Genomic DNA, 16,421 nt, shown 5'->3' on the forward strand with positions numbered 1-16,421 from the left:
TATTTTCTATACTTTTTCTCTGTACTCACTCTGCTACGAGTTATTATGTAACGAGTCACACATAAACCAAGTGACATCCTTTCTCAGAAACCCTTTGCTTTACTTCCCCGTTTCCCAGGTGGTGAAAACGCATGAGACAACCATGAAGGCAACTCTCGTCTTATTCCTTCTGGCGCAAGTCTCTTGGGCTGGACCATTTGAGCAGAGAGGATTATTTGACTTCATGCTAGAAGATGAGGCCTCTGGCATAATCCCTTACGACCCTGACAATCCCCTGATATCTATGTGCCCCTACCGATGCCAATGCCATCTCCGAGTGGTGCAGTGTTCTGATCTGGGTAAGTGAGTCTGGCCAAGCCTATGCCTCTTCTTCATGGAACTGAATTCTCTTGAGTGCTTGGCCCTTTCAGGTCTCATTCTGCAATTCCAGAAGAGAAATAAGCACCGCCTAATGAGGAGTAGGGGAAACAGTCAAGGAGAAAATGAATTAGCTTTGGGGCTAGGACCCTTTAGACTTTCCACACTGCACTGCCCCACTTCTAACCCTTTTCAATCAGCTCTGAAAAGATATGCAGTAAATCACTAAAAATCTTAATGACTTAAATAGACTCCCTTTTTTGCAGAGTAAAATGTCTAACAGTGCATTATCTATATTTTATTTCCAGAAGGATGTTTTTTTCTTTCTAATTTTCATTTTCTTTTTTAAAAAATTATTGATCTGTTTTCCTAAGATGTTAGATACTATGAAAACTTAGAAAGTACCTTTGCTCTTTACAGGGTCAAGGCAACTGATATTAAACATTACTAACTTGCAAAAGACATAGTTATCAGAAGCAAAATGAGTTAGATTGTGCAACAGAAAATTATCTTCAAGATGCAGAAGTATTCCCTTCATTCTCTGGTCTGAGTTCCCACGTAGCTTAGACAGCTGATTATGGTCTTTAGAACTTTTCAAAAGTAATATTTATAACCAGAGCACAATGTAAATATCTGATATAATCTCAGATTCTGAAACTTTAGCCTGATCCACTAAAGACAGCTGGCTTATCCTTTTGAAAGTAAAAATTGGCCTGGAATTCCAAGAGCCTCATGACTAGAAGATAAATCTTCAGAAAGTCTGGAGACCCAGCAGTTGAACCAAAGGTTAATGCACTTGGTTCTCATGACTGCTGCTTTACCTCTTCCTCTTTACTTGTATATTTTCTTATACTAAAGGAAAATATGGTCACAGGACTGGTATTTTGCTGTGTGTCTTGCATAGAAGAAATAGCACAGCATAAGAAGATGCTTCTTGGAGAAGCCTGTAGTTATTCAGGGCAATTTGCTAGTCATATTTTGCAGAGAAATGGTCGGTAATTTTAATTGACCAGAAAAATACACTATACAAAGGAGCACAGACAAACAGAACTAAACTGGTCAACATTGATAGCCAAGAACGCTCATCTCAGTCTTCAATGCTGACACTTTAAAACCTGAGTGAGGGTGAACATGGATGCTTTCAGGAGACCACAGGTAGTTTCTCTGATCGCTCATTGATCTGGTAAGTATATTCTGCCCTTAGAAGGCCAGTGGCACACTATGCCTGGGAATATACACTACAGTTCCCTTAGAACTGTCATTGTCGGAGATTTTAATGAGCCAAAAGAGATACAATGTTTAAACTTTTGTCAATATTGACTATATAGTATTTAATAAGTAGAGATTTTCTACTTAACTGCTTGACTGTGTGTTTTCCTCTAAGGCAGTGGTTCTCAACTTTCCAAATGCTGTGACACTTTAATATAGTCCCTTGTGTTGAGGTGTCCCTGTCCCTCCCCCAGTGATAAAATTATTTCTTGTTGCCAATTCTAACTGCGATTTTGCTACTCTTATGAATTGCAATGTAAATACTTTTGGAGATAGAAGTTTGTCAACGGGGTTGGAACCCACAGGTTGAGAGCCACTGCTGTAAGTGTTATTTGTGCCAGTGTTCAACAACATTGATCCTTAAACAGTCTTTTCAAAGAGAATAAATGAGCAGTGAGAGGCTAAAGCTCTGTGTGCGAGGAAATGCAGAAGCTTCTGGAAGATGCATGGGATGCTTGGTGCTAGTAGTTTTCAGTGTAGCATCATTAACTGCTTTTCTAGAGCACGGAGGACTGAGAGAGTTAACATGAATTTGCCATAGATGATGGCCAGCCAAATACTTATGCCTGTTTCATTAGAATTCAGTTTGTGATTTAAACCAGAATTCAGGGTGAGACCCATATTCTCTCTTCTATCTTTATCAGATAAAGAACTCTTTTTTGAAAAAAATCAAGCAGCAAATGTAGTTTTTATCCTATGAGGAAGTCCAGTTGTTATCAAGAAGACAGAGCAGTTCATTCCTTTTACATTTGCTATTAACAGATATGTGATTTTATATACTTTTACTATGTAGCATTTTGACACACAGATACACTGAGTTATGCTTAAATCTGCTAAACATACCCATCATCTCAAACATTTAGCACTTACCCATGAAAATAATCTTTACAAATCTTTTCCTCCAGCATTTGGTGCACTGTACTTATCAAGAGTTGCCTGATCATGTAATCTACCACAAAATATCATTCCCTAACTGCGCTTTGTAACCCTGGGTTATCAGATTTTCCTCACTAACCCTTTCCACCTACCTATTGGCATCATTCCACGCTTAACTTCTGTAAGATCAGCTTGTATATGTTCCACAGAGGAGTGAGATCATATATTACCTATCTTTTTATTTCTTGCTCGATCTGCTTAACATAGCTTTCTCATGTTGCAAAAGACAGGATTGAACAGTTTTAATGAACAGTAGTTGCTTGTATATGTATACCACAATTTCTCTAACCATTCATTACTTAACACATATTAGAACATAGTATTGTATCAAATTACAAAGCTTACATCTAGAAAATGGAACAATAGAGGTTGGAGACAGACTATACAATGGGAGAGCATATTTTTAACAATACAATTATGAGCATTTTCTTTTTTCAGGACATATAAGGAACTGCAAAAAAATCTACTAGCAAAAAACAAAAACAAAACACACACACACACATATATCTATATCTATATCTATATCTATATATCTATATCTATATCTATATCTATATCTATATCTATATCTATCTATCTATCTATCTATCTATCTATCTATCTATCTATCTATATATATATATATATAGTAAGGGAGAAAGACAGAGATAGAGGCTGTGCCTAGAAAGGCAACCTTAAGTACTCCAGACAGCTCCAACTTAGAATGCTATTCATAAGAGTAACTCTTGGGGGATCCAGTCCAGACTAGACTTCCATGACCTTTTGTCCTATTAATATTTGGTTACAAATGCATGAGAGATCCTAATTGAGAGCAAACTTTCTGATCCCTTGCCAGACTTCTTGTTTTAGATCATAAAATAAATGAAAATGTGTAAAAGCTCCCTTCTTTGACAAGCATTAATCAATGTTAACAGTTACATTTTCAAAATGAACAATAGACCTGAATACACATTTCTCAGAACTGACCCATTAATGTATGAAATAAAATACACTAAAAATCCATCATCATTTGGGGAAATGCTTATCACTGAACAGTAGGAAAAATGACTTTATCAGGAATGCTAAAGTAGTCAATTCTTAGAAGGATGTCAAAAGAGGGAGTCTTTGAACTATGTGGGACAGAACTAAAATAAGGATAGCCCTTATAGAAAATGGTATGGAGGGTCCTCAGAGTATTAAAAGTAGCACATGACCATCAGATGTTCTACGCCTGGGTACATGTCAGAGAGGTCCCTTCATCCCCATGGGTGCAGGAGAACTATTCACTGCCAAGAACAGCTAATAGAAAAGATGGGGATAATGTAGCTCATTCCTTTCCAAATGTTGAAAGATGTCTAATCTTGATCTTAATCAGATGTTCTGCTCTGTGCTTGGTATCTTGGAAGAAGATAATGTCTACTGCTTATTGAGCTTGGCTCTGTTATTGGTGTTGGGTCCAGGGGTCACCAAGGAGCATGATTTGGTAATAATGTTTATCTCAGTGCTAAAATATATGAGTTCTAAAAAGTCAGATATCCACAATCATTGTTTAGTTTTTTGAATTAAGCACATAATGACTGGTATTTGAAAGGTATCTCAATGCCTTTAAAATAATCCAAAAGTCGAAAGAATTTTGTCTATATGGATAAATAGCCTTGAACTCAAACTTACTTTGCCCTCTCCTATATGGAACTTGATATTTTAAGAGCTTCTTTTCCTATTTAATGAATGGACATGCAATTTACATTGCTAGACAAGAACTAAAAACACACATAAACATTCTTTTATATTCAGGATACTACTTCAAAGACAAGCATCTAAACCCCAAGGCAATTAATGATATGTATTCTATCTTTCTTGGAAATTATTGTTTCATATGTGCATGGCTCATGAAGCCATACAAACCCAGGTGTGGAGGGAAAATACGATGTTCTCAGCTACTCAGGAAACTGATGATAGGGGCAGTTGCAAGTTCAAGGCCTGTTTGGGCTACAGGGAGAGACAGAGAGAGAGAGAGAGGGAGAGACAGAGAGAGAGAGAGAGAGAGAGAGAGAGAGAGAGAGAGAGAATCAGAGAGACAGAATCAGAGAGACACATAGAGACTGAGAAAGACTGAAGAAGAGACAGAGAAAGACAGAGAAATGGAGAGGAGAGAAACAGATACACAGAGAGGTAGAGAAAGGTGAAAAAGACAGAGACAGAGTTTAAAGGTCGTCCTAGGCAAATAAGGAGATATTATGGAAATAAAAGGTAAAGACATAATGTTGCCGTAACCTATCATCTCCTTTTATAAACACTGAAGATTAGGTTTAGTTTGAACTGACAGTGTTTAGCCATCAAAATGATTCTTAACTCTAAGGTATTTCCATCTCGTGTTTTCAAGTGAGAATAAAGTCTCAAGTGTTGAACTTGGCATTCAATCATCTCTAATTCATAGCTGAATTAATTTTAATCCAAGTCACTCTGAAGCTAAACATGGTCTCAACATATCTAATACTTTATTGATTTAAAAAAACTGGGGTCTCTGTCCTAATTAAATAAGAGTAGGTGGATTAGAGCAGATTTGGATATAGTCATTTGTTGCCAAGCATCTGCTAACTGAATGAAGGCTTTCTATCCACACATGGACCTTTGTAGATAAACTCTTGGAAAGTCCTGAACTTTATGGAGCAAAAATGCACACAGCATTATACATTACTCACAAGAAGAATCAACTCAGGGATACGATCTTTAAATAAAAAAATCTGTGTTTCACATACCTGAAAAGTAGGTTTCAGTTTCTAGGATAAGCTTCATTAATAACTGTAATGTAGAGAAGAGAAAAACAGAGAGTTGTAGACTCTATTCAAAAGCAAAAGAAAAAGGAGGTTAATTTTATTATGATTGATACAAATCATAATAGGAATTGATACCAGCTCTACCAGTGATAGAAAATTAATTTGTAATATAATTTACTGAGTTCTCATAAAGGGTATCTTCTGAAAGGTACCATTTATATATGCTTTCAGGGACACTTATACTTTGTGGCCATAATGAAAAAGACAAAAATGTAATCTTAAAATTAAAATAATAAGAGAGAAATTATGTAAATATCCCAACATGCACACGGTAGTTAGCCACCATTTGTAACTCTAGGTCCACGAGATATTCAATATACACTGGATGGACCTCCATCATCACTAGGCACACATGTGGTACAAAAAACATACATGCAGGCAAAAAATCACATACATACAAATAAAATCATCCTTAATTTCTTTAATAAGATGAAAATTTTAAATTGAGTGAAGAACTTCAACTAGTTCATTGAACTTTAATAATTATTATATGTACCCTATGTCAAATAGCTTTTAGATAAGTTCCAGAAATTTCATATAATGCATAATATATGATGAAATAAATAATAAAAATTAAATAAAATGATCATAATGAGTAAACTAAAAATAACAGTAGCTTAATGTATATATTATCAAGGATTCTGTAAATATTGAAGTGCTTCTTCCATACCTAATTAATGTTTATTATGCTCCATATCATACACACAATGCACAGTTCCAGGGAGAGGTTAGTATCACCCATGACTAAATTTAGCATCTTGAATGTTCACACTCTTATAGTGAGCTGCGAACTAGGGCCACTCTCCAGTTTCAAAAATCTCTTCAGTCACCTTTAAATTGTACTTCCACAAATTTCCCTTTGTGCTCCTTCCAAGTCATTTCTTGAAAAAGTTGAGGTTCCAACTTTATTATGTTATCTTGACTCATATCAAGTGAAAGTGTACATCTAGTAAACAAATTCAAAATTAATCTGTGTGTAGGTTTTGGTCAATATGTCTCCATGAATGTGCATCTATTTCTCCACTTAGCAGCTTATAATTTATCCTCCTTCAAGATAAATGCATACCTTGAAAAGAAGTTATTAACCCAGACCCCAGGACCATGTACAAAAGAACAAACTCTTGCAGTCACACATGTGACTAAAGATGCCTTAAAATATATCATAGTCAGAGAAGAGAGAACAATTCACAGGTGAAGACAAAGGACACAGCATAATTGGCAGGCAGATTCATTTGATAACTGAGAACTTAGGAGTAAAATGAAGACAGTTTTGTCACAACATGACAGACTTGATAGCATGATGTAACAAAAAAGTTTCAGGAGCATGCTCACGAACTATTCAGTGTAGGAAGACAAGGTAGCTTGATTTTTTAAAAATTAATTTAGTTTTCTTTGTTCGCTTTATATTCCACTCACTGTCCCCTCCCTGTTACCCACTTCCACAATACTTCCCTCATCCCCACTCTTCTTCTCCTCTGAGCAGATGGGAATCCCCTTTGGTATCTCCTGATCCTGGCACTTCAAGTCTAGATACTTCCTCTCCCACTCAGGTCAGACAAGGCATCCTAGCTAGAAGAACATATGCTACATTTAGGCAACAGCTTTTGGGAAAGCCCTGGATCCGGTTGGTTAGGACTCAGATGAAGACCAAGCTGCATAGCTGCTCCATAAGTGTGTGGAGGAATAGGTCCAGTTCAATATTCTTTGGTTGGTGGTTCAGAATCTGAGAGCTGCAGTGGTCCAGGTTAGTTGACTCTGTTGGTCTTCCTGTGGAGATCCTATCCCCTTGGGGCTTGCAATCCTTCCTCTTATTCTTCCATAAGAGTGCCCAAACTCTATCCACTGTTAAGCTATGGGTGTCTACATCTTTCTGAGTCAACTGCTGGGTGGAGCTTCTCAGAGGACAACTTGTTCCTGTCTGCAAGCATAACGGAGATTGGCGCTTGCCCATGGGATGGGTCTCAAGTTGGGCTAGTTATTGGCTGGTCATTCCCTCAGCCTCTGCTCCCTCCCCCATGCCTGCATTTCTTGTAGACAGGGATAAATTTGGGGTTGAAAATCTTACACAAAAAAGTGATGTGCCAGAAAGAAACCTGTGCATGAAGCACCTAGAAAACCTTCATAATGCAAAGCAAAACAAAACAACAACAACATAAACCACTTCTCTATTTATCCTGCATTTGCAGGTAAACAAGCAAAGACTCTACAAAGATGAGAATGCATGCCATAAGCCAGTGGTCTCTAAGAAGTATGGGCTTAAGGTATCACTGTTCCATGTCAGGTATAAGTATTTGCAGAGGAATAACCTTGAGCGAGCTCTAAAGGGTAATAGAGTTAGAGCAATGGCTGGACATAGTTTCATCCATAGTATGAACCAAAATGAATCTCTAGGAGTGACCGTGCATGCTCAAGATGAGGTGGTGTTCATATGTATGAATAGCATACATGATATTTCTGAAGTGAGGACTCATACCATTTGGTTATTGGTCTAGTTAGCTAGGGTCTATTATAGAAGTTTTACTTCTCTGGTCTTGTGAAGTCAGGAAACAGAAGAGGATTGACTTAGATTACAAGTTACCTCCCTCCCCTCCCCCTTTATTTCTAGAAAACTTTTTTTTTGTTTTAGACAAGGACTCAATGTGTAGTACTGACTGAAAACAAATCTGTCACTAAACACAGTTAAGATAAAGCTTAAAAAATAACACAATCTTCCAGCAGCTATCAAGTCATTTTCAGAAGGACTTATATTTAAAAGCAAATAGATAAATAAATAAATAAAACTAGTGTGTGTGTGTGTGTGTGAGAGAGAGAGAGAGAGACAGAGACAGAGACAGAGACAGACAGAGAGACAGAGACAGAGAGAGATTTTAGATCAAAAGTATTCAGATTAACTTATCAGCTTTTCTTATTTTAATGTAGTCTGCTAAGCAACCTCATCATAGAGTACACAGGAAACAATAGACTAGCTGACATCTGTGATGTTCTAAGAACTCATGTTATGGGTAATTTACCCATTATACTTTACCTAGATCTTTGAATATGCTTTTGCAGTGGCACACTTTATCTAGATATAAAATGATGTAAAATTCATAGAATTTGGGGAGGGATCTGGTATGAGAACAAACTTTTGTGGGGGGCATACAGATGACCTTGACACATGAAATATCATGTTGGAAGCCTAGAAGGTTTTGTTTTAGCCATGGTCATCATTCCTAAGGAGAGTTTTGTTTACATCGTTAAACTTTCTAAAAGTCACCAGGTAAAAGTCACCAGTGTTACCACACTGCCTTATATTTCTTCTTCAATCAAGAGCTTTTGTGAAGGCTCAATGCCCTAGTGTAGGGGAATGCCAGTGCAGGTAGGTGAGAGTGGGTGGTGGATGGGGGACCCTCATAGAAGCAGGAGGAGATAGTGGGTTTCTGGAGGGGGAAACCAAGAAAGGGAATAACATTTGAAATGTAAATAAAAAATATCCAATAAAAATTAAAAAAAAAGAATTCAGTAATCCAAAGTAGCTTTTATAGCAAGGTTTTAGAAGTTATCATAGTTCTGTTGTGAAGAGAATAGCATATCTTTAGCTGAAAATAATCTCTGTAGCTATGTAATTCAAAGTAGCCATGATGAATTTCAGTATATGAAGTTCCCCAAATGAATATGAATTCATCAGTAATTCAGAGGAGATACATAAGCACATGTATCATTAAAGTTGACCTTTAAGAGCTAATTTTCGCAAGAGCTAAAATCACAAGTCTGAGAGGGTATTTTTCTTTAATGCTACATCCCCAGATATAAAGCATGTAACCTAGCTTAAGCAGTTTCTGTCACAAAGTTCAACATGAACAGAAGGGTCAGCCTTCTGGAGACAGTGAAGCCTTCCTTACACATGTGAGATTTCATATCTTCTTGGCATTGTTCAAATGTTAAGACAGCCTCTAGAGTTTCATCTCACAGTTACATAAAAGTAGGCATAAAAGGAAATTAAATCTCTGACAGAAACCGGAAAACAAATACTAATGAGACACAAGACTACATTCCAAAAGAAAGGAAATCATGTCTTTTCGTGGTTGGATCACACTAATTATCACGGGTTTGGCAAAAGGCTACATTCTCTAATTGCATGCAATTAGCAAATTGACATTTTTGAAAATGGCTGTGATGATGATTGCGGAGTACCCTCACCCACCCACAAGGTAGGTCTACTTCCCAGTGCTGAAAACACTTCAACCTTCCATTTCTATGGGAACCATGTCTGTAATGAGTTCAGTGTTTATAGAACTGTGATGTCAGTTGAGCATCGCCTGCATTTGATACTGAGTGTTACCAAGACTGGCCATGCCTATGAACAATATTTCCGACCACTACAATTGGAATAGCTCTCTGTGGATGATACCAACAACAAAACAGACCTCTTAGAAATAAGTGATTTTTAGATTTGTGTAATTGCCATGGAAGAAATGGAGAGATTTCTCCATGTGGATTTTGAGTACATGCTCATTAAAGGCTCAGAACTGAAAAGCTATCTTCCCAACAGACTTGTTATTATACTTTGTTGTGATTTCAGCTTTAATGAAAATTGTGAATAATGTTTTTCATGAGTTATACTCCCAAGTGGGTAAAGTCTGTTTGCTCCAATTGCATGTGCAGCCTCTGGTCAAGGAAACAAAAGAGTTTTCCAATGAGTCAGAACTCTTTAGTGTTTCAAGATTTACAATGATGGAAAAAATTGTTTCTATCCAACATTTAAAAATTTAAATTTTTATCATGGTATCCATCTGAAAATATGGCGATTGACAGACCATGTGAGAATAGAATGTCCAAGTTGTTTTTTTTTTTAAGAGAGGGAGAGAGAGAGAGAGAGAGAGAGAGAGAGAGAGAGAGAGAGAGAGAGAGAAAGAGAGGAGTGTGTGTGTAAGCTGAGGGTGTATGTGTGCATACCTGTCTATATAAATCTGCATTGTGTAGATATAAGTGTCCATGAAGCCAAATAGGTACTTGGAGTCCTGACAACTGGATTCACAGGCAGTTATGGGCTCTTGTTGTATGTGGTAGAAATCAAACGCAGATCCCCTGCAGAAACAGCACACACTCCTAAACACTGAACCACGTCTCTGAACTCAAATATCCAGTTTTTATTTTGCCTCCTACATTCCCCAAAATAAAACTGAAAATATGGAACTGGTTAAATGAGTAGTGAAACATATTTTTGACGATCAAGGACCACTCCGTTGTTATGCATCTGTGTTGCCATACTGAAAATCTACATTCCAAAATTAAAGCTTCATAACATTAATTTCACAGAACTTATACCACCAAATTCATCCTATTGAACCATAGATCTCTTGGTTATGAAATAACTAATAACTGATATCGTCATGGTACTCTAATTCAAATGAAAAGAATTACTCTCCCAAAAGCTTAGATTTTCAATGTACAAATAAGAACCTGGTTACAAGTTCAAAGAACTTTAAGTTTTAATGTAAATCCATGTCAGTGTTAGATTTATAAAAGTTGATGCAAACTTGGTTGTAAACCTCTTTCTAAGGTATCTATATGGGCATTACAGGTTTACAATTCTAATAAGTATTTGCAAAACTCTTATTAAGGTTCAATGTGTAGCAAAAGATTAGAGTCTCATCCTAAAAGGATCACAAATTTCCTCTGTGAGGACAGACAATTGTACAGGAAATATATTTAGTTATAACTAAGGAAAAAAATTCCCTTTGGGAAAAATAAAAGAAATGGTTTCAACTACAATTGATGTAAATCTTGGGGGAAAACACATTACAGATGAATTGAAACCTTAAATTCCTCGTAAACACACACTTTTTATGTGTTGGAGATGGTTATAATCCCAGGACTTAGACTTAGGCAGAAGGACTGCAAATGGAGCGGTAGCCTACAAAGTTAAATATTGTTTCAAAGGTTAAAAAAAAATCCTTTACGATGCTATAGTTGAGAATTTCTTCTCATAGATTATGCATTCTTCTTTCTCTTTTGCTAGGTCTGGACAAAGTACCCTGGGAATTTCCACCTGACACAACATTGCTAGACCTGCAAAACAACAAAATAACAGAGATCAAAGAGGGGGCCTTTAAGAACCTGAAGGACTTGCATGTAAGAATTATTTTATCTTTTTATTTGTTATAAGATCAGGTATTTTTTTTAAAGAAACCTACAGTGAGAGCAGAACTGGCTGTGGTAATAAAATAGCACGTAATGGTATGCTTGTCAGATTCTCTTCCTGGCAAGCACAGGTAAGCAGAGCGACGTATTAAGTAGCCACTATTAAAGAAACATCACTAATATTTCTACATATAATCCATGTGTCTTCACTATTTACTTAAAAAATCTTTATACCTTAATCTTTCTCAGTGCTTCCATGAGCAAATATACATACTGTCACAAATAGATGGCATTTCAATTATAGAATAAACACAGAACTACTTAATTCTACTGCTATGTTATGCTTTTGTTTCTTTTGTTGTGATTTATTCCTTAAGCGAGGTGTGAATGGCCTTGGGAATTCTCTTGGTATCAACAGAGTAAGGAATAACCAGCCACATGTTGTTTAGTAGATGTAATTCTACACACACACACACACACACACACACACACACACACACACATATATGTGCGTGTGTTTCTTACTTTGTTCTTTAGATAATTCATGTCTGTGTGTGTGTGTATGTGTGTGTGTATGCTTTTAACTTATGTCTACAGTATGTTCAATATGATGCTTAAAACTACATCAAAAAAGGGAAGATACTTTCGAATGTGTTTCATAGCACATTTCATAAAGGCCCTGGCCATAAAGCAGCTGGAAAATGAGGCACTACGAGGCATTCACATCCAAAGGTAGTGGAAGATGAGAAAACTATTGGGCATAGCAAGAGAAGGTCTTACTCTGTTGTCTACATTGCTGAATCTTCAAAGTGGGTCATAAAGGCATTAGGTTGAGGCAGAGTTCACTGTCCTCAGACATAGAGTAGTACCACAAACAACGAAGAATGAAAATGACTGTCTTGGGAAGTGTGTCATGACCAAATCAAATTGTGTCAAGCTTTCTGAGGCAAACCTTTGAAGTCTGACTACAGAGAACACTTGAATCTCTCGGAAATGTATCGGTTTTTTCAGTTTGATTCCTGTGGGAGAAGTATGATACCTTTCACAATATCAGCGAACATTTAATATAGGTAAGCCAGGCATTAATGCCTAAAGTGCATTACACTATGAAAATCTCAACGCCTGTACTCCACTGTAGGGCCAGTCTTGAAACACTGGGTATGATCCTAGAGAAAACCTATTGAGATGACCTTGAGGAACACTCAGAGAGGGATGGTCATGCAGAGAAAGGATCTGCGTGTCATGTGTTCTTGACAGAATTAATAGAGATATCAATTTCTACATTGAATGAAAAGCGACATATCTTATTTGAGAGGCTACAATGAGGAAGAATTACTACAGTAACTTCTTTCAACAATGAGACAGCACAGTTCTCCTAGTGGAGAGAGCTGTCAGGGAAGTACACTTGCCCATTCCATATTAAAACCCAATTTAAAGAGAATTTCCAGACAATAGAACTTCTAGTAATGTCAGCTGAACTGTGGCGATAATGGTTCATAGACACTTTATTTTAATGATGAGTGTCATAGTAATATAATTGTGAGGCCTGGGGCATTTAATTAACATTTATTTATTATACTCATTGTTGAAATAATTGGGGAAATGCATAATAAAATTGGCAATATATGATAAAAATGCATATATTAAAATGTACCAGCCTGCTGCTCCCTATTAGAATAGGAAACAAAGATATAAAAGCAATAACAAAATGCAAAATAGAATAAGTTGGTCTGAAAACATTTACAGTTAGTATAGTCAAGAAGAGATTTCATAGTGAATTTCTTGACAGCTGAGATGACAGTAGAGATACATATCCATGAGACAGGATATTAGATTTGTAAAGTAAATCAACTGTATTCCTCAATCTATAGATTCTATATTGATGATGCTAACTAATGTGTAAATTGACAGACTTAAAAATAACACTGCAGCCATTCAAATAACTCTGAATCAGTCAGGTAAGGTAGTAGTATATATGAAAAAGTGAGGTCAGTTTGTCAATATGTCCCAACACAAACAACACAAATTGTGAGTGTTGAAAGAAATATTACATGCCAGTGTATACCCAATTAACAGGTAGGTTTTTGGTGTAAAAGCATGAAAAGTGCTTTAAAGGATTAGAGGAATATTGAAAAGCAAAGAGGAACGGGGTCTCATTGTGTAAGAGAAAAGAAAGGTCATAAAAAGAAATGACAATAAAGTGTCACAAAGACCAAGTGAGTGAAAGTTACAGGTTTGTCTGAATGAGGAAATGACCTGAGCTGGGGACAGGGGCTTTTGCAGTGCTCTGCAGGATGTCTGTGAGTCCCAAGGTCCACCCAGCTCATTGCTTTCATCTTAAGACTTCGTGGCAGAGTTGTTGGCAAAATCAGCAGTATTTGTCTCTGACTAAGTCCCTGCTAAAACAATTTTAGAAAAATGAAAATAAAGAACGGGTATCGTTTAAATGAACTGATGCAGCTTAAAATATGAGCTTATTTTGCCTACATTCTATTCCAAATCTGCCATTTTAGGGAAGGAAAGTTCCATTGCAACAAGTTACAAGTTTTCGATATACAAGTGTAATCTGAGTCTGTTTTGAAAGGTCCTCATAGAAAGGCATCCAGTTTCTGCAAGGCTCTCCTTATATCTGCCATAGATGATAGGCATTCTCTCTATAAGTTTTGTTCAGGAAAATTTGTGAAGCCTTTGTCTTCTTGGCGAGCCTCTGTTTCTACTTCAAAGTATCCATCAGAAGAAGAGGAGAGTTCATTAGAACCTGTGATCAAGCAGGGGATGCCAAACAGCTATTTATCTCTCAGTCTTTCATTCTCTATTCCCTCCTTCCTTGTTATTATGTAAAAAGACATTATAATTTTGGCTAGGAAAACCGCTGGAATGACAAGGAAGGAAAGAAACAAGTTTAGTGAGAACTAAAATAGAAAAGGTTAGAACGGGGAGAAGTCCGTTAGGGCCCAATTTTTACCTTCACTCACCATTCTGTGAGTTATTTCTTAGAGTATGGTTTTACAGACCATATATACATATAGATGTAAATGTATTGATAATTTCTATATAATAATAGAGCCACATTTGACATGTTTGTTTCAAACTATGGCATTATAGAAATCACAAGGAGTGGGTTTTATGATTAACGTCAACAAAAATTGTCAGCCACTGAAAACTAACAAATGTCTGTGTGGCACTCACAGTACACAAGGTGTGGGTTTTCAACCCAGGAGGCCTCAACTTAATCCTCCTGACTATTTGTTATTTTACTGTCCCTCTCTAGGGATAAGGAAACCCAGGCAGAGAGAGCTCGGTTGCTATTTCATGGTTACACAGCACATAAGAACCAGAACATCATAAATAGGAGATGGGGTCCGCTTTCACTATTGGAACAATATCTGGAATAGTGGAAGCTTTACATAAAGATCTTTTGAAAAATTATACAATATTAAAAGCCATATTTCAACATTCAACAGAGTAAACCAGGTCTTTTAACCTGGCGTTCATACATTTAACAATGACAAGATTTGATTACTATCCTCTATGGCTGGCATTTAAGGCTACAGAAAGTGGATGTTGAAATTTAAATGGCTCATGTAAAATTAAGGTTCTGAGATCTCTAGTGTCAGCATATGTTGCAGTTTGCATTTCCTTGCTCTTCTGGCTCAAGACATCACTGATATTTTTTTTAAATAATTTTCAATTAAAAAATATATGGTACTTTGTGACTGTTTTTTACTCTCCTACAACTCCTCCCAGATCCTATCCATTTCCCTGTCCACCCAACTTCATTCTCTCTCTCTCTCTCTCTCTCTCTCTCTCTCTCTCTCTCTCTCTCTCTGTCTCTCTCTCTCTCTGTCTCTCTCTCTTTTTCTCTCTCCCTCCCTCTCTCTCTTTCTCTCTCTCCCTCCCTCTCTCTCTCTCTCTCCCCCTCTCTCTCCATATCTCTCTCCTTCTCCCCAGAAAACAAAAACAATCAAATATTAAAATACATAAATGGAAAAAAAAGCTATATGACAAAGAGTACCAAAATAAAACAAAAGTAAAAAAAAATCCAATAAAACAAAAGATAGGGAATCTGTTTTTTGGTGGCCAGGTACTCATAGTCATGGGGCCTGTCGAGACTATAATTATTATACCTACTGACCCTCCATTGGAGAAAACTGATTTTTCCCTCCCCCCAGCAGGTATCAGTAGAAAAGTGCTTCTTAGGGTGGAACATTTTCTTAGTCCATTTTCTCTGTATTCTTTATTTGTCTGGTTTGAATGTGTGCACCCCTTGTGAGTACCATCACAGTCTCTCTGAGTTCATTTGTCTATCAGTCCTGCTGTGTCTTGAAGATGCTGTTCCTTGGAGTCACTCACCACCCCTGACTCTTACAACTTTTCCTCCTTTTTAAGCATAGATCCTAGAGTATTCGCGAGAGCTCTGACTGCTAAAGACATCCCAATTAGGGCTTAATGCTTAAACTTCTCTCTCTACATATTATTTAGTTGTTGGTATCCCTGTTAATCACCATCGACAGTCAAAAGGAAGTTTCTCTGGATAAAGTTGAGCAATACTCTGCCTTAGGGCATAGCTATATATCATTGTCTCTTTTTATTGCTCTAATATTTTAGCAGATAAGTAGTAGTAGATTTTCACCTAAGTTCATGACTTCCCTATTCTAATGTTCTTGGGGATGTTAATGGTATCAGATGTGGATTCCATCTCATGGAATGGGCCTTAAATACAATTAAAATGTGCCTGGCTAATCTCGAAGGAATATTCTCTCTTTTTTTTTCTCGGAGCTGAGGACTGAACCCAGGGCCTTGCGCTTGCTAGGCAAATGCTCTACCACTGAGCTAAATCCCCAACCCCGTGACTGGCTACTCTCATACCGTATATATGACTGCTGTACCATGAGCTCTTTCGGGCAAGTCCCTGTAGGT

General features: G+C 37.0%; 1 protein-coding gene across 3 annotated transcripts in view; it reads left to right on the forward strand.

Moving 5' to 3' along the window:
• The window catches only part of Dcn (decorin), a 40,081-nt gene that overhangs the window by 3,731 nt on the left and 19,929 nt on the right, over positions 1-16,421 (forward strand). For all 3 annotated transcript variants that reach the window (NM_024129.2, NM_001437772.1, XM_087555993.1), the window contains exons 2-3: positions 119-338; positions 11,380-11,492. In NM_024129.2, the coding sequence (NP_077043.1) occupies positions 143-338; positions 11,380-11,492 (309 nt within the window). In that variant the 5' untranslated portion in view covers positions 119-142. The remainder of the gene's footprint in view (positions 1-118; positions 339-11,379; positions 11,493-16,421) is intronic.

The sequence above is a fragment of the Rattus norvegicus genome, chromosome 7, assembly GCF_021556685.1.
Source record: "Rattus norvegicus strain SHRSP/BbbUtx chromosome 7, alternate assembly SHRSP_T2T, whole genome shotgun sequence".
NCBI classification, from domain to species: domain Eukaryota; kingdom Metazoa; phylum Chordata; class Mammalia; order Rodentia; family Muridae; genus Rattus; species Rattus norvegicus.